This window comes from Lasioglossum baleicum, chromosome 9 (genome assembly GCF_051020765.1).
Source record: "Lasioglossum baleicum chromosome 9, iyLasBale1, whole genome shotgun sequence".
Taxonomy (NCBI): domain Eukaryota; kingdom Metazoa; phylum Arthropoda; class Insecta; order Hymenoptera; family Halictidae; genus Lasioglossum; species Lasioglossum baleicum.
In genome coordinates, this window is record NC_134937.1 from 7,626,921 (window position 1) to 7,645,892 (window position 18,972).

Genomic DNA, 18,972 nt, shown 5'->3' on the forward strand with positions numbered 1-18,972 from the left:
TAAGATACGGTACTGCTTTTGACGCGCATGCGCGAGAGAAATCTTTGTAAATATCTCTCGGCACTCGTCCTCGTCATTACTGTGGATCAGTGGATTGCATGCGGGTGGTTTTGTGAGGGTTAGGGTTAGGGTAGTTTGTTAGGGTTAAGGTCTTTGCCCACTAGACGCCTCCTCTGCCTACCTGCGCCATCGCTCCGTCCGTTTTGGGTTTCTTCTGTGTATTTCAATGGGACTGCGCCTACTATACCTGCGCCTGCAGGTAAATGGCGCCATTGCAGGTATAGTAGGCGCAGTCCCATTGAAATACACAGAAGAAACCCAAAACGGACGGAGCGATGGCGCAGGTAGGCTGAGGAGGCGTCTAGTGGGCAAAGACCCTTAGGGTTCGCAATGCTCGCATGAGTCGCTTGGGTTACCCTGGAATCGTCGACACCTCATTTCACCGACACGATTTGACCGCCACTAACTTTCGTCAACACTATGTTTTCATCGACATGGTCAAATCGTTGATGACAGAATAATTTCATTCTATGATGTTTTTCATTTCATGGATATGAAATTGATATAACATCTCATACAATACTTAAATGTTTACTGATTGATTAGGTACCAACTTATTTAACCCTTTGCGCTCCTTTTTTTTTGTCGAGTGTAACCCGACATCAGAGAAAGAAAAATGTATGTAAATGAAAGTTTTTATATGCGTATTTGGTTCTTCCTTTATTTATTTAATTTCTTATTTTCTAGTTAGAAACAAATACATATAAGGTTCACAAATATAAACTATAACAAAGCTTGAGAGCTGTATTTGATATAATTAGTAAAGAAAATTGTCGAAAATAAGTAAAGAAACTGTCTTTTGAAGTAAATTTCAAATAAAACACTTAAAATAGTAGGGAGTTCTTGGCAACAAAATTGAAAAATAATTCGAAGAGCAAAGGGTTAATAATGATACCCTACCACAACTTTCAGTGATGCCTCAGAGTCACCGCTCCAGTGTTAAGGGTTAAACGGTCTTTATCCCTAAAAATATCGTAGAAGAGAAAAGAAAATTTATATTTTTTGTATGGCTACATTTATTTGGATGCCTAAAGGAGAAGATTCGCGTTTTCAGGATTGCAAGGATGCGCCTTCTCGTTTCTCGATAATCCAAACATGGGGTTTCTGAGTAGCCAAAGCGATAGATGAAAGATCAATCTAGGCCGGGATTGCCCCCAAAAGTCCTATTTTTATGTTTACCACTACACCGACCGGTGATAATTGCATAATTTTAGAAAGTATATGGTACATGGCTAAACACTTTTTAATGGAACCTTCAATAGCAACAGCAATTTTCATTGCGAACTAACAAGACACCCTCAAGAGTTTGATTTATCGACGTCGAGCGTAAACGTTAAGTTTTCGAACTGGTAATATTAGCGGGAGAATTTTCTTCGCAGGCAATGTGGCAAAGCTGGCGGCCATTGCGGTGGAGAGGGGGTTGCTGGTAGTGTATTTAAGGCAATGCGAAGCCAGGTTTAAGCCCCATTTTTGGCCAACCAAGTACAACAGTTACCACGCGCGCGTTACATTCAAGAGGATGGATTTCAGAATGGAGGAATTGGCAGTCGTCGGCATTGCGATGCAGCTACAAGCAGAGTCGCCAGAAAGTGACCAAACCAGCACTCGAGGGGAATACAAGGTACCCCTTCTCTGATGACCAGAATAGGATAATATGTGACACGTTGCTCGTGCGCGGCGCAGCTTGCCACTATGTATTACTCTACTCTGGTCATCAGAGAGGGGATTCTTGATTCCCCTCGATTGCTGGCGACCTGGCGACACTGGCTACAAGTAATCGTACTGCATCACGTGCGCCGCCTGCGCCAGAAGCAACGGGAGTAACAGGATCAACGGGAGCAACATGAGCAATGGGAGCAACAGGAGCAACGGGAGCAACAGGAGGAAGCAGGACGCAAAAAGAGAAGACGTTTCAGTGTTCATCCTGGTTCATCCGCTTTGGCGAAATCGAGACGTTGAAGGAGAACTGCTTCTATTCAGACAAACGTTAGCGGACAACGAGGGAAAGTTCTGTGAATATTTCCGGATGAGTAGGGGCTGCTTTGCCAGCTTACTGCGAAAAATTCAGGATCAGCTGGCCAAACGACATACATTCTGGAGAAGCCCGATCTCACCGGAGCGGAGGAACGATTGGCAGTTTGCCTGCGGTAAGTGGTTAAACAATGCATTCATTTTTCCAAACATTTCAATTATGTTGGAGGATATACATTGTTCCAGTGGAGTACACTTTTCTAATTACAAGTCACAGCATAGTGAAATAGGTAGCTTTAAAATAAACTTTATTCAGTCAATGACAACGGCAAATAAAAACCTATACTATAGCGTATACCAGGTATGTCCTGCCTAACCCAACTCTTCTTGCAACTCGCGTCCTATCTAGTGATTTGAATTTCATTCACGCCGTGATCCTGATTTTTTTAATGTAAAGTCGATTTGCTCACTGTCATCCTAATTCTTCATCACGATTGAATTAATTCTTTTCTTAAATACGCGTTGTGGGAATCGCTTTGGCCGTTGGCAGAAACGCAACGGTCAAAGCAATACAAAATGCAAATCGTACTTGACCTAAGCCAGTGTTTCCCATAGTTCCGACATTTGTGTACCCCTTCTATAACTGTCGTAACACTGAGTATCCTCCAATAAGAAGAATCGGTATTAAGGTGGTCTTTTCCAACAGACGATGCTCGCGCGTGAACACTCACGCATCGCTAGACCACGTATACGTACGCGAGGATTGCAAGGGCCGGGATTCCACTTCTGATTTCTCGATAATGCCAAGACGGGGATTTTTAGTAGTCAAAATCGCTAGATGAAAGATCAATCTAGAGCGCTGTTTGCCTCAAAAGTAGTCCTTCTTGTACGTTTCCGAGCAATGGTTTTGCAATATTTAGCGAGCATCTACAGGGTGAGTCCGAAGAAACAGAACACCTAAATATCTCCGTTACTTTTCGCTGTACAAAAAAACTTCTTGGGACAAAGTTACATTGTTTGAAGGGCCACATGTAACGGTGTAAGGGAAAAAATTTTCAAGGTCATTGTTTTACATGATTTCAAGGTCACCTTCATTTTTTTTAAATGGAATGTCGAAAAATTAGTATAGTTCACGAGATATTTCGATTTAAATAACTCTAAAACACCATTACTGTCGTACGAGAAATAGTGTGAGCGAGTGATTAACGAATTAACACTAAACACTAAACCTACCAAGTATAAAAAGCGACTAGCATGTATTGCTCTATAAGATTGACAAGATTGAGGTTGTTTAGACTTTCTGTTATTTTTATTATGGGTATATGTCCGATTTAAAAAATTTAAAGAAATTTTTTTCTGTACACTTTTTCCAAAAAAGGGCTCTGTACGCTAACCCGCAATAATACAGAGAATATTTCAAACACAATGAGCATTTGGAAAAGGTGTACAGAAAAAAATTTCTTCTATAAAAACGTACACTTTTGTTGTTTATAAAGTCCCAAGAGTCAAATTGCGGAAAAGGGCTTTGTACGGGACCCCGCAATAATGCAGAGAATATTTCAACACAAAGAGCATAAAAAAATATTGCTCCTTCGCTAAATGCAGCCCGCCCGCGTGATCGAAAAATCAAGCTGTTTCATATTCTCTGTCAGTGTCTTTCCTGCGAGAAACATATCTGCTTCTCTGTCTTCGTCGTTCACCTTCCGCTCCGGCGCGCGGCGCACCCTTCATATTACGTTCGTTGCCGGTTGCGGCCCGCGCGTAGTCTTTTTGGGCCACAATACGCCGCGCGTTGCTCGCTGGTCTAGTACATAGTGATTGACATACAATATTCTGTCTTGCAAGTTTTCGAAAAAATCAATCACCACAGAGTTTCGAATCAATTTGATATTTATTCCAAATCAGAAATTCTTGAACTCTTGAGTCCTGAAGTCTTGGAAATTTGAAAACTCGTGTTAATCTTAATAAATGTTATACTTTTAATATAAAATAACGCCTTTCACACTACACTATACATATATGTAATCCACTGCTATACATTATAGAGTGTATCAGCCCTTCGTGGGCGCGAATAACCTAGCTGTTTACGCGACCTTAATAAATAAATAAAAAAAATTCTTCGATTTCGGACTTTTTCCAGGAACAGTTTCATTTTAACAAACTAACAAAAATAAATGAACACCTTAATCTAACTTTATCTATCTTAATCTAACTGAAACTAGGGGAAATCTCAGGTCTCCTCCTTCTCCTCTGCATCCAGGAACTCCGAGATAATTTGTAGGACCTCTTGCTGCACTATCGTTTGGTTTCGTCTCTTCAACCGCGATACGCTCATTATCACGCTCTCGAAAAAAAGTCTTAATGAGGGCTCCCGTTGGGTTTCGGTGTACTGCTGCAACAGCTGTTCAATCGCTTCTGTGTACGCCGCTATGCGGTTTTCCCAAATTTCCAGAGCTTCTTCTTCCTCCAAATTGCACCTCGATCGTTTTCGTGGCAGCGGCGGTGGCGGTGGCGGTGGCGGTGGCGTTGGCGGCGGCGGCGGCGGCGGCGGCGGCTGCTCGCTTTCTTCCACCCCGTTATTGCTACGGGACGGTTCGTTGTTCGCCTTGCTCCTCTCTCCCATGCTATCCGCCAAGCCCGAGTTCGTCTCCCCCTGGTAGTGGAAGTACGGCGTCAAAAATAGGAGCGCATCTCTGTACTTGTGTTTTTTTCCATTCGGGGTGTTCCGGGCGTTGCATCTCGTGAGGTACTTCCGATAGCTGTCCCGAATATTCTGCCACCTGTTTTTACACAGCGCAACTGTAAACAGAAATATTGTCTAATTAACCTCTTTTATCATTGTTTCAGATTCTTGGTAACGGGAGACTCGGTGAATACTATCAGCATCAATTTTCTAATGGGCTAAGCAACGGTTCATCAAATAGTGCAAGAGACGTGCAGTGCGATAACGGATACACTTCTGGCGGAGACTATGCCCACGCCTACCATGGAAATGTGGGAAACGATTAAGCTGCAGTTTTGGGAGAAGTGGCAATTCCCGAATTGTTTAGGAGCCATCGATGGGAAGCACATAAATATGCGGACGCCACCGAGCTCGAGACCGCTGTACATCAATGGCAACAAGACCTACTCAATTGTATTAATGGGCCTGGCTGATGCCAATTCGAATTTTATCACCGTGGAAGTTGTGCCATTCGGGAATAACGCCGGTAGCGGCGAGATGTTTGACCAGTCGCGACTCGGACGATCCATCATCGACGGGACCAGTCAGATGTTGCCCGACACTGATTTCCCGGGCACATCTACCTCCGCGCCCTGCGTATTCGTGGCTGGCGAGGCCTTCCCGCTCGGACGGAATGTCCTGAAGCCGTATCCGGCAAGTCAAGCGGAAGGACACGACGACAAGACACATTTTAACCCGCGGTTGTCCGACGCGCTCGACTAGCGGCGGATAACGCTTTTGACATGTTGCTCCAAAGATTTTGAATCGTCAACACACGAATGCTGTCGAGGCCGGAAAACATGGCTTCTATAATCGTCACAACGTTCATACCACATAATTATACAAGGGTGCTATGACGGATTTCAACGAGCCGACCAACAAATAGATGCGCGGAGTTCCACCTGGGATATGATTGGCCATCACGACGGTAACGCGACGTATTTGGAACAACCCTGGGGGTTGTCGTGAAAGAAATTTTGACAAAAATTTTTAAGAAGAGTAAATAAGACCCACCCGAATGCAGCAGTTAGATTTAAGGACTGTTTAGTCTGGTCCGTCACGGACAGTCTACCAATGCGGGTGTGGGTCCGAATTTGACCTTGGTCGAGCACCAGTGTGGTGGTACCCTCACACAACGCTAGACACTGTATACGTACACGAGGTTGCAAGGGTTTCGTAGTTTTCAATATACGTCTTCGTAATGCACATTTGGGGCCCGTACGTAGTCACTATCGATAGATGAAAGACCCACCAATGGTGCTCTGGTCCAAAAATGGCCTTCGACAAATATTGGGCGGCGCGACAGTGCTGCCACTGTCAAGGCACATACATTTTCTTAAATATCGAGAGATTTAGGGTTTCTATAGAAAAAAATGAACCAGAGCACCTATTCAGGGACACATACAATGTCAATGCAACCTTTATTATGTTAAACTATACGTGTTTAAACACACAGTTTGAAAACTACGAAGTACGGTGGAACTACACCCCTAAACGGAGGGTTTCGGCACAAGTATCAGTTCCATGGCATTTTTAGCTAGGATCGCTAGTGTATTTCTGAAGTTTTACTCGCTGTTTTACCGATATTTTACCGATACCGTGGCTGAATAGATACGAAGGTGACCTTCAATTTTTTAAATAGAATGCTTTATTATTTCTTATGTTACATGAGAGCGCGTGTCTAGTCGAATTCATTCGTATACTGTGCAGTGATCCTCAAGGTCGTGCAAGGTCAGAAACGAAAGAAGCATTTTGAAATACTTGCAAACACATTGGTATTAAATCTTCAAAATGCTTCTTTCGTTTCCGACCGTGCATGGCCTTGAGGGTAGCTGTACAGTATACGGATTCATATCTAACAAAATATCATAAACACAAAAAAATTACATATGTCGTTGCGTTGCGTATAAAAAACAGTATGTACTACTTTTTCCTCTTTCATGTTTTTGTAATAATTTGCAAGAGAAACGCTGGCCAGGAATAGTGTAAACACCTTGTAGATCCACACAACGTAGTCTTCAAATTTTCCACCCCACAAAAAATTGCGAAATACACCTGTTAGTATTTCCTCTGCTATTCCGACCAATTGCAATTTTCCACAAATCTTTTTCCACGTCATGTAGTCAATTAATTGTTCTAACTTTTCAAAAAAATCAAACTGTTATAACGTTTAAATTCCTTGACAACGTATTCGCCACCTATTGACACGACAAACTCTTACAAGTTCTAGTTAATAGCTTTTTAAATAAATACAGCATGTTATATTCTGCCTATGGCAGGCCTGGCAGGCTCTACATAGCATAGGCATCTCCTGAGGTGTAGAGGGGTGTAAAAAGATTCAGGGAACCCCTGCGGCTAGCCGGCGAACCCGTGGGTTTAGACACGATCCCCAGCGCTTGGCCTTTGTGCGAGCCTCACGAATTATGGCCGGACAGTCACAGACGAAACTAACTGGTCCACAATGTTCGACCGTCCGTGACGAACCAGACTAAACAGTCCTTTAAGGGTCGATAGGATTTTAGCGTTCAACTATTTCGGAACTGTTTGTCGCAGTAAGACTGAATTTTTCAGAAATTTGATTATGAGGAAGGATCTAAAATTCAACTTTCCGAATTTTTACTTTAGAAATTCAACTATCAACATTTTGTACTTTACAAATTCAACTTTCAGAATTTTTGGCGACGGCGACAAGCGGCGTGTAAATTCGAGTTCTGCACACGCGAGACTACGAGGGTGTATTTATGTACAGGGTGAATCACGAATCGTGATCGGTAGAGATTACTCTGTTATTAGCAGTCCCATCGAAAATGTTTTTATCAGATATAGCATGGTTTCAAGAGACCTTTCGCGTGATTATAGCAAATTTTTCGTCAACTCTTTTTTGAATGATTTTTCAAGGTCACTTTTAATTTTTTGCAAATACATCTGTAATTTTTTTACGCCTATTTGTTAGAGGATTTCAAGGCGAATTCGGAAACGTATCGCATCGTAACATTAAACGAATTGCAAAAAAGATTGCAAAAAATTGCTCCTTTAATTTTTTTTACAAAAGATTTGCTGTAAACAAGTGAAAGTTCTTTTGAAACCATGTATATGTGATAGAAACATTTTCGAATCTCTACTGATTACGATTCGTGTTTCATCCTGTATAAATTTTTTCTGCGATAAAATTTTGTGATAGGATATTATAGATATTACACATAGATACGGAGAGATAGGTAATTAGGAAATAAGATGAAAATGAATCCGTGTGCGAGTATGAATGGTTAAGATGGTGTTGTAATAATGTGAGGAACGCGTTAACTCACCTGGCTGACCCATTTCTTCTCCGATTTCGCTCCATACGATTCCCTTGTATTTTCCATCCATATACTTGGGGTGCTCCGAATTGTACAAACACTCGTTTTTTCTGATACACTCGATCAAGCTTTCGTCATCCATGTCGAATAGCTTTCGTGCAACGCTACCTCGTAACTGATCGCCCGTGAAAAACTGCCTATTTGTATATTCTTTCTGGGTCCAGGTCCAAGTGGTGCACCAATCACAGTTGACCCTTTGGCGGTAGTCCTAAGTTATTAGCGAAGGTGGAGGTTCGTCGTTCGCAGACCTGGACGAAGCCTGGTTTTATATCTAGCACTGCCTGAACCGCCTGGACTGACCGTGCCAGGGTTCGTGGATATTTCTATTGTATGTGGCCCGGCCGAGCCATTTACACTCCGGGTCGAAAAGTTTGCACACCCTGAAATTAATTTAATTTCTGTTTATTAAACATTACAAATTCAATTTTTTTGTATACGCATATTTTCTGTGTGTCTTTCTTAGCATACAGTGAACCACAGTAATATTCAGACACTTTTAAAAGGACGATAACTTTTTAAATATGTATCAGATCATACGACTTGGATATTTTTTTGAGAAGTTAGAGCAAGTGGGTAGCTACAAGCCGTGAAAAAAATTTTGAATAAATTGCAATTGATCGGATTTACAAAGAAAATACTACAAGTTGTCGTTTGCAACTTTTTTATGGGGACCTATATTGAAAATTTTTTAAATATATTTTGTAGATCTGTATCAATTATATATATTCCGAAAATTTCATAAAAATCGGTCAACGTTGCAATAAGCTACAAAATTTAAAAGACGGCGAAAATTGCAGTTTTTTCACGATTTTCAGCCTATTACCGAAATGAATCTAAGGATTTTTGCATCTTGCAATATCCGTAGCTCTTTTCCGCATCTACCGAAATTTTCAGAATATGTATAATTGACACAGATTTACACAATATGCATTTTTCAAATTTTCAATTTTGGCCCACATAAAAATGTTGTAAATAACAACTTAGATTATTTTCCTTGTAATTCCAAGTAATTGCAATTCTTTCAAAATTGCTTTTCCACGTCATGTAGTCAACTAATTGTTCTAACTTCTCAAAAAAATCCAAGTCGTATGGTCCAATATTAAAAAAGTTGTCGTCTTTTTAAAAGTGTCCGAACATTACTGTAGTTCACTGTACGTTACTGAAAACAGTGTGGATGCTCACTAACAAAAACTAAAACTGTCAGTCAATTTACATTATTACGTTCATTATATTTCTTACAATAAAATTAATAGCTTAATTATACTATTGTTAAAAATTACATACTTGTTTTAGGTAGGTGTAAACTATAAACCTTTAAAGGTCTATTTAGTGTGGTCAGGCCGCGACAGTCCAGAATTTTGGCTCCTCGTGTACATGTCTGTGACTGTCCGACGGTAAGTTCAGTTTCGAGAGGCTCGCACGAATGGTGCCAGATGGAATGCCTCGGAAATACTCTCCTCCTTTTCCCCTTCCACTATCCCATTCCAGCACCACGCGCACACTCCAACGTCCTCCACTAAGCCACGGTGCCCGTGCCGTAGACTGGTGTGGTCATCAGAGAGGGAGTACTTCATCTCACCGTGATTCCCCTCATCTGGTAGCACTGGCTCGCACAAAGGCCAAGCCGGAGATTGTGTCTAACCCCAGGGGTTCCTCAGGCTAACCCCTGGGGTTGCCAGAACCTTCTACTCCCCACGAGATGCCTATGCTAGAACCGGCCAGGCCACCGGAAAAATACTCTCGTCGACAGGCAGAATATAACATGCTGTATTTATTTAAAAAGCTATATTAACGAGAACTTTTCAGAGTTCGTCGTGCTAATGGGTGGGGAATACGTTGTTAAGGAATTTAAACGTTATAACAAAAAAAAAAACAATTTCTTACTATGTATCAAAAAAAAGAATATCATCTGACAATGTTGACGGTGAAACAGTCCGTCAAACAACTCAAGTAAGCACAGCGGAGTTTCTGAACGTTTTTGAGATTTCTCGGATATACATATGTAGCATTTTTTACATTTATCTTTCCCCGGAGAAGTCGGGGCGCCTATAAATTATTTTACAGTCAACACGTGTTGCCCGAGAAAGTGCCGACTGTTAGGTCAATAGTGTAGGACACAACAAATACGTACAACAAATCAGTTCGTGCTCGCGACTAGAGAACAATTGCCTCAAAACGGCGAACACTCGGTCTTTCAAGGACTGTTTAGTCTGTGGTCGGCCGTGCCAGTACACCAATACTTAAGGAGAGGGTGCCAGGCATCGGAAATTCCTGGCGGATTTCTCTCCAAAATTCTTTTTCGTGTCTGACCGTGCCCGGCAGGTCATAAATTCTCGACGGGGGTCGCGGCTGCCTGCTGTGCGTGGCACAAAAAAAAAGGTTTTTATGTGCTCCACAACTCCTTAGGTAAACTATCGGGTAGCTCTCCTTTATAACATCATGGAAGTAGGAAACATTCCTACCGCTTGGTGAATTCGTCTTAAATAACGATTTAAAATAATTACTGGAAAATATATATTGGAGACATATCTTTGTTCTGCAAATTTTCCACCGAATCTAGTGTGAATAAATGTTTAAATATGTGGTCGTATTCTACGATTCTTGCTCTATGAAATACCGTTCTTTTTTCATTATTCGTAACAACTTGTTGCCATCATTCAGGTAACCTGTCAATTCCCGTATCCCAATGACTAATTAGCAACATGTGTTTTCGATGTACAAGTAAAGTTACTTGCTTATTTAAAATGTGACAGAACTTTCTTTCCAACTTAATACACATATGATATCAAAAATTATTTCAGTTACACCGGAAAATAATAAAATGTTCATTTTAGGGAAACCAATAGTGTTATCTCGCCCACTACGATACTTTGCAACTGTACACACCATGTAAAAATTTCATACGACACACATGAGGTGTGAAACACTCCAGTAACTACAAACAGCTGTTAGGTTTGAATTGTTTGTTGTTTCGGGTCAATAAAATTGCTGAATATTCTTTAGACATTACACCTTCTACGTAGTGAAAAAACATTTTGTAAGGAGTACATGTAAGGAGTGGCGAGGCGCTATCTGGTATGGGTCCGAACTGGTGACATTATATTGATGCGAGCCTGAGAAGAAGGTTCCCAGGCAGGACGTGTCTAGGTATGAACGCGTGGCCGATTGGATCAGAGTGGAGGAGGCAGACCTTGTTTCACACGCACTTCCGGCTGTCGTCAAAATTTGGCTACAGCGGCCACACATACTACGTAGCGTGCAACGTCAAAGTCAAAACATTGGAGCTACAGCCGCGGGGCTGTGGTGGCGATAGGCAGTCTCAGGGTGCGCTTACAGTGGACCCGTTTCGGCCGACGTCCGGCGTTGTGTCTCTTTTCGGCACGCTTGAAAAAGGAGACAGATGCGTCGAACGTCGGCCAAACCGGACGAAAACGGGTCCACTGTAAGCGCACCCTTAGCGATACGTTCGCTTTGTATACATATATGGTCTAAGGGCGGACCAGACTAAACAGTCCTTTATGCTCCTCCCTTAACCAAGGTTTCTACTGCAACTTTCTTTCGCGTGAAATGCATTTTGGTAAAACCCGACGTACATTCTTCACGTTAGTGGCTTACACCAACACTTTCTGCGACTTGTTTGGCAGTCATCCTCGAATTTAATGCTGTTCTCAGTATCGCACGTTTTTCACGGGCAGATAGAAGATTTCTAGGCGCCCACAAAGTTTCTTTCCCATAATTTTTCAGGTATTTTTAACAAGTTTATAATAACTTCTCGGCTTCTATTTACAACATGAATATCGTATGTGTTTCACATCCACTTATTGTCAGTTTCTTTCCACGACCCCCATTCTTAATACCTTAGTATGTTCTTTTCTTAAATAAGCACGAAAGAAGCTAGCATCCTCTACACAACTGAGACGCGTAAAATCTGCTACTTGTGCTATCATTTTGTCCCGTTAGCTAGATTAAATAATATAGTGTCTGATATTGATATTGATTAGTTTGTTAGATTAAATATTATCGATGATATTACACAATACATACGGGCATGTCAGAACATGTTGACGTATTAAAATATTCATTCTCTTCAGTTTATTATACCAAATGAGATTCTTCGAAACTTTAAACTGTACAAAGTTTCGAAGTGTCCGGAGTTCCGAATCGTATGAAGTTGTAACTTACGAGTTTCATGTTATATACCACGATTTTTGACAAATAAGAATATAAATAAAAAATTTTACAGAAGTATCGAAACTTCGATTTTCATCACCTTCGAAGTTTCTGAAATCGGAGCTCCAAAATCTTTACTATTACATTTATTAAAATCGTGTCTGATAAATGTTACTGTTGCGACGGCAACACCGAAGGTCGAGCGTACCGTACCGTTACTCCAAGCGACAAAGGGACATACCTGAAAGGGATGTTTTTAACCAGAAAAAACACGTGCGAATCAGCTGCGAACCGACCGAGTAAATTAGTTTATGACCACCGCAATTGGACAATCTCGACCCCGACAGATGGACAACACTTGCGACCGAAACGACAAACGGAAATGCTATCATAAATAACGCCATTGACGAACGAAGACAATACCGAGAAAAGTACTGACAGTTTCCCACTCTCATCAACGTAAAAACTCCTCCCAATACACCTACGCCCAATCACGAAACGCTACATTTTCCTACCTAAATCCAAAATCATCCAATCACGAAAAAACCAAACTGACGATAGACAGGACACGACTAGACAGACTCAGAACAAATCTAAAACGCAGACGGACGAGACGCACTCTCCGAAAGAACAGATACATCGCGAACCATTATACGTGTAGTATAAATAATAAAGTGTATATAGTGAATACAGTTTCGCATTTACTCTACACCCAAGGTGCTCAATATCACCTAGTGCATATTGAGAGAAGGCAACGATATTCATTTATCGCTACCTTCGTAAGGGGAGTCACCTCGGATGACCTTGACCTTGACATATGTTGTCAAGGACACCATTCTGAGTAACCCTCAAGAGGTTTTAGCCGGCGGACGTTGTTTATTAAAAAGTTATAAACAAAGGAAGTTTAATTATTTAGAAAGAGGTACACCTCTCGGATTTTCATGGAATTTAAATATAGTATACACTCCTCAAAAGAATTAAGGGATCACTTGTGCGAACCCGAAAAATTAGTCCCACTTTACGTGATCATAACTCCGTCAAAAATTACCGTATCGATATCGTTAAACAATGGTTTGAATTCTGAAACCTCTAGTTTCAGATGTTTCAAAAGTCCTATTTTTACGTTTAACACATTACCGACCGGTGATTATTGCATAATTTGTGGAAAGTATATGGTACATGGCTAAACACTTTTTAATGGAACCTTCAATAGCAACAGCATTTCTCATTGTGAACTAACAAGTCACCCTCAATAACGTCACGTAATCACGTAATAGTTTGATTTATCGACGTCGAGCGTAAACTTTAAGTTTTCGAACTGGTAATAAGCGGGACAATTTTCTTCGCAGGAAAGGTGGCAAAGCTGACCGGCCATTGCGGAGGAGAGGGGGTTGCCGGTAGCGTATTTAAGGGAATCCGAGGCCAGGTTTCAGTCCCATTTTTGGCCGACCAAGTACCACAGTTACCACGCGCGCGTTACATTCAAGAGGATGGATTTCAGAATGCAGAAATTGGCAGCCGTTGGCATTGCGATGCAGCTACAATTAATCGCACTGTACCACCTGCGCCGCCTGCGCCAGAAGCAACGGGAGCAACGGGAGCAAGAGAAACATCGGGAGCAACGGGAGCAAGAGGAACATCGGGAGCAACGGGAGCAAGAGGAACATCGGGAGCAGCAGGAGCAAGAGGAACATCGGGAGCAGCAGGAGCAACGCGAGCAAGAGGAACAACAGGAGCAACAGGAGCAACGCGAGCAAGAGGAACAACAGGAGCAACAGGTGGAAGCAAGACGCAAAAGGATAAGACGTTACTGTGTTCATCCTCTTTGGCGAAATCGTGACGTTGAAGGAGAACTGCTTCTATTCAGACAAATGTTAGCGGACAACGAGGAAAAGTTCTGTGAATATTTCCAGATGAGCAGGCGCTGCTTTTCCAGCATAGTGCAAAAAATTCAGGATCAGCTGGCCAAACGATATACGAACTTTAAAACCCCGATCTCACCGGAGGAACGATTGGCAGTTTGCCTGCGGTAAGTGGCTAAACAATGCATTCATTTTTCTAAACACTTTATTCAATTATGTTGGAGGATATATTGTTGCAGTTGAGTACTTTTGTAATTAAAAGCCACAGCATAGTGAAATAGGTAGCTTTAAAATAAACTTTATTCAGTCCGACTGAATAAACCGACTCTTCTTGCAACTCGCGTCCTATCTAGTGATTTGAACTTCATTCACGCTGTGATCGTGATTTTTAATCTAAAGTCGATTTGCTCACTGTCATTCTAATTTTTCATCTCGATTTAATTTATGAATCGCACTAACAATAAGACGTTAGCGTTTACTTACTAGTGTAACGCCTTATTGTTAGTACGACAGTAATGATGTTTTAGAGTTATTTAAATTGAAATATCTCCAGAACTACTAACTTTTCGACATAGGTTAGTACTTTTTTATAACGAATGTCCAGCTGCATCGATTGATGCATTAAAAAATACCTCATTTCATTTAAAAAAATGAAGGTAATCTTGACTATACTAAAGAAAATTTCGAACTTTTTTTATTGCAGTGTGTATAGCCAATCAAAAACTGATCAACTTTTGTTTAAAATATTTTTTTGTCAGATTATCGCAAGTACTTGAAAAATCGTGAAAAGTGTTACGTGGGACACCCTGTATTTCGTTGTAGCGTTCACTTCAAATAATCTTCATGTCGCCAATTTTGAAGTATCCATATTTTTAAAAACGGGTCCGTAAAGAGCACACTTGGAGCTATATTATCATTATTTTTATTTTTTCAATTTTCTGGTGCTATGATAGCAATGGACCTGTTTAAAACAATTGCAAAATAAACTATGAAAACATATATTTTTTCAACTGAAATCATTTTTATTAAATACTCTTATGGTTACACTATGATATAATTTAATGAAAAACTTGTGACTTTGGTTATTCGGATAGTGTTTTCATTTTCTTAGTTTTAAAAATCTTAAGCTTAATAAATGTGGATTCGAAAATATCGTTTATCTCGCACTTCCTTAAACCATTGTGACCTTATTTGTGGAAAAGTAACAAAAAGTCGCAAATTTTTGGATTATAACCAAATAAATTGGGTCGGTGGGACCCAAAGGGTCTCAATAATATGTATACAAAAAAAAAATAATAATTCGCTTTGCATTTTTTATCATTTAAAGTAATGTACTCACCGCACTGAATAATATTTACACTATGGAACTTTTGAAAATCAAGGAGTGCATATACACAAAAACAACAAAGAAATGAGAAAAAATGTTTTCCTTCAATAGTGTATGTCGCAGTTGTTTCCAATGTCAGTGTTTGTGCTTAAGTTCTATTATAATCTACAATCGTTGCATTAATACTGTAACGTATTAATACTGCAATGTATTTCAATACACATCGATTTTTCAAAATGACATTACCATAATAAACGAATTATTACTACGTCTTGGGGATTTTGCACCACTGTGCGACGTACGATAGCGTAGCGGCTATCGCCACGTGCAATAAAACATTGGGCATGCAAATGGACGGGTCTATTTTTCAGAAAGCTGTTTTTAGCGCGTCCAATACATAATTTTTTACTGTAAAGCAATTTAAAAATTACTTTACAGTCAACACGCGTTGTCCGAGAAAGTGTCGACTTCCAGCTCAATAGTAATGACCTGTCATAAACCTCTCCATAGAGAACAACCCCGGGAACGGCCAGCAAATGCTGGTACAATAAACTCCGAGTTTCCAAAACGAGGGCCATCCTGTCGGTCGATGCAGGACGAAACTAGAAGGGTCTCACAGACGGGCCTACCTGGGCCTACCCACACATTTGAAATGTATGCCAGACGGGCCTAACGTCACCAGGTCTGTCTGACGTCGGACCCACTGTGCGCGTACTCTTATGTAGACCACCCTGTACGTCGGAGCCTAATCGGAAGGATTCTCCATCGGACGCGTCGGAGTTTCACCGGATCGCTCATTTTTCCACGCGCGCGGACTTAAAAAGATGACGACACAACGATCGCTGTCGACCACCCCAATCCTCGACCCCGTAGCGCAACGAGGCACTTCAACGAGCCCACGATCCTGGCAGAATATTCATGCACGACCTCGCGTCTGTCTTTTCTCGTTTCTGCCCACGACGATAGCTTTCCAAAAACTCAAAAGCTCTTTACTGCAGCTATTCTGTAGATATGTTCTTCAACAAGGTCCAAGCCTATTTTTCCAAGGGACGGACCCTATTTCACATCTCTCCTTGCGCCGCGCACGAAGAGGGGTATGAATGGAAGTTGGAAGTGAATGGGAAATAAATGGGAATCGTTTTATTGCCCTTTCGCTAGGCAATTACTAAGGTACGACCAAGTTTCGGACTCCCAACTGTTCGACGGTAAACGCATAAATTAAATGCCTAAATTGTTATTTTAAAACTAGACTTCACCACAGAGTTTCGAATCAATTTGATATTTATTCGAAATCAGAAATTCTTGAAATTTTTGAAAGCCTTGAAGTCTTGTTAATCCTGATAAATGTTTTATATAAAATTATGCCTTTCACACAACACTATACATATATGTAATTCACTGTTATACATAGAGTGTATCAGCCCTTCGTGAGCGCTAATAACCTAGTTGTTGACGCGACCTTAATAAATAAATAAATAAATAAAAAGAATTCTTCGATTTCGAACTTTTTCCAGAACAGTTTTATTTCAACAAAGTAGCACAAATAAATGTACACCTTAACCTAATTTTATCTATCTTAATCTAACTCTAACTGAAACTAGGGGAAATCTCAGGTGGCCTCCTCCTTCTCCTGTGCATCCTCGAACTCCGAGATAATTTGCAGGACCTTTTGCTGCACTATCGTTTGGTTTCGTCTCTTCAATCGCGATACGCTCATTATCACGCTCTCGAAAAAAAGTCTTAATGAGGACACCCGTTGCGTTTCAGCGTGTCGCTGCAACTGCTGTTCAATCGCTTCGACGCACGCCGTAATGCGGCTTTCCCAAATTTCCAGAGCTTCTTCTTCCTCCAAATTGCACCTGGATCGTTTTCGTGGCGGCGGCGCGGCGGTTGCTTGCTTTCTTCTACTCCGTTATTGCTAGGAGGCGGTTCGTAAGGGTGAACGCATACTAGAGGGTCTCGAGAAGGCCGCGGAGCCTTGCTCTCCGTCTACCTGCTAGAGATTTGTTGCCGCATGGACTCCTTGCTCCCTTCCTCCAAGGCCCCTGCCTTCTCGAAACGATCCGCGGCCTTCTCGAGACCCTCTAGTATGCGCTCACCCTAATTCGCCTTGCTGCTCTCCCCCATGCTGTCTGCCAAGCCCGGGTTCGTCTCCCGCTGGTAGTAGTATGTAGTACGGCGCCAGAAACTGGAGCTCATCTCTGTACTTGTGTACTTTTAGAATCGGGGTGTCCAGGTCGGTGCATCTCGTGCGCCACTTCCGATAGCCGCTGCGAATATGCTGCTACCTATTTTACACAGCAGAACTGTAAACAGAAATATTGTCTAATCAACCTCTTTTATCATTGTTTCAGATTCTTGGTAACGGGAGACTCGCTGAATACTATCAGCATCAATTTTCTAATGGGCCAAGCAACGGTTCATCAAATAGTGCAAGAGACGTGCAGTGCGATAACGGATACACTTCTGGCGGAGACTATGCCCACGCCTACCATGGAAATGTGGGAAACGATTAAGCTGCAGTTTTGGGAGAAGTGGCAATTCCCGAATTGTTTAGGAGCCATCGATGGGAAGCACATAAATATGCGGACGCCACCGAGCTCGAGACCGCTGTACATCAATGGCAACAAGACCTACTCAATTGTATTAATGGGCCTGGCTGATGCCAATTCGAATTTTATCACCGTGGAAGTTGTGCCATTCGGGAATAACGCCGGTAGCGGCGAGATGTTTGACCAGTCGCGACTCGGACGATCCATCATCGACGGGACCAGTCAGATGTTGCCCGACACTGATTTCCCGGGCACATCTACCTCCGCGCCCTGCGTATTCGTGGCTGGCGAGGCCTTCCCGCTCAGACGGAATGTCCTGAAGCCGTATCCGGCAAGTCAAGCGGAAGGACACGACGACAAGACACATTTTAACACGCAGCTTTCCGACACTCGGCTAGCGGCGGATAACGCTTTTCACATGTTACTCCAAAGATTCCGAGTCGTCAACACACGAATGCTGTCGAGGCCGGAAAAAATCTCTTCCATAATCGTCACAGCGTGTATACTACATAATTATATAAGGTCCTATGACGGATTTCAACAAGCCAACCAACAAGTAGATGCGCGGAGTTCCACCTGGGATATGATGAGCCATGACGACGGTGACGCGACAAACGAGGCTTTTGCCGTTAGAGAAAAATTTACAGATTTTCTTTTCGCCTCTAGGGACTCCCATGTATTAAAAGAGGAGCCGCGCCAGGTTTAAATAAAATCAGTCTTGTTATTTTTGTAAGGACACATGTACGGGTAGGGTGGCTCTTATTTTCCACTTTTGAATTTCTCTCATGACGATTAGGGCCCTTAATGAAAATTTAAAATATATGTTTTGTAGATCTATGTTAGTTATACACGTGCTGAAAATTTCATCGAAATCGGTTGACGCAGGAAAAAACGACACGCATCGAAAGATGTACGATTTTGTGGATTCTAAGCAGAAACTGATCAAAAA

The 18,972-nt window shown here is 41.7% G+C and overlaps 2 protein-coding genes across 12 annotated transcripts in view; one reads left to right on the forward strand and one right to left on the reverse strand.

Moving 5' to 3' along the window:
- Positions 1 to 6,074, forward strand: part of Lig (ubiquitin-associated protein-like lingerer) — a 29,259-nt gene extending 23,185 nt beyond the window's left edge. For 10 of the 11 annotated variants that reach the window (XM_076431025.1, XM_076431029.1, XM_076431023.1 and 7 more), the window contains exons 16-17: positions 1,440 to 2,207; positions 4,879 to 6,074. The gene's annotated coding sequence lies outside the window, so the exon portion shown is untranslated. Of the gene's footprint in view, positions 1 to 1,439; positions 2,208 to 2,737; positions 2,966 to 4,878 lie in introns of all 11 variants that reach the window. The other variant, XM_076431024.1, reaches the window with a different exon arrangement.
- LOC143212356 (uncharacterized) lies at positions 2,918 to 18,729 on the reverse strand. The gene is made up of 3 exons (XM_076431074.1): positions 9,397 to 18,729; positions 8,062 to 8,492; positions 2,918 to 4,830 (listed from the first exon to the last, which is right to left on the reverse strand). The coding sequence occupies exons 2-3, from the start codon at positions 8,192 to 8,194 to the stop codon at positions 4,262 to 4,264; spliced, it is 702 nt and encodes a 233-aa protein (XP_076287189.1). The 5' UTR covers positions 8,195 to 8,492; positions 9,397 to 18,729; the 3' UTR covers positions 2,918 to 4,261.
- Between the last annotated feature and the right edge of the window lie 243 nt (positions 18,730 to 18,972).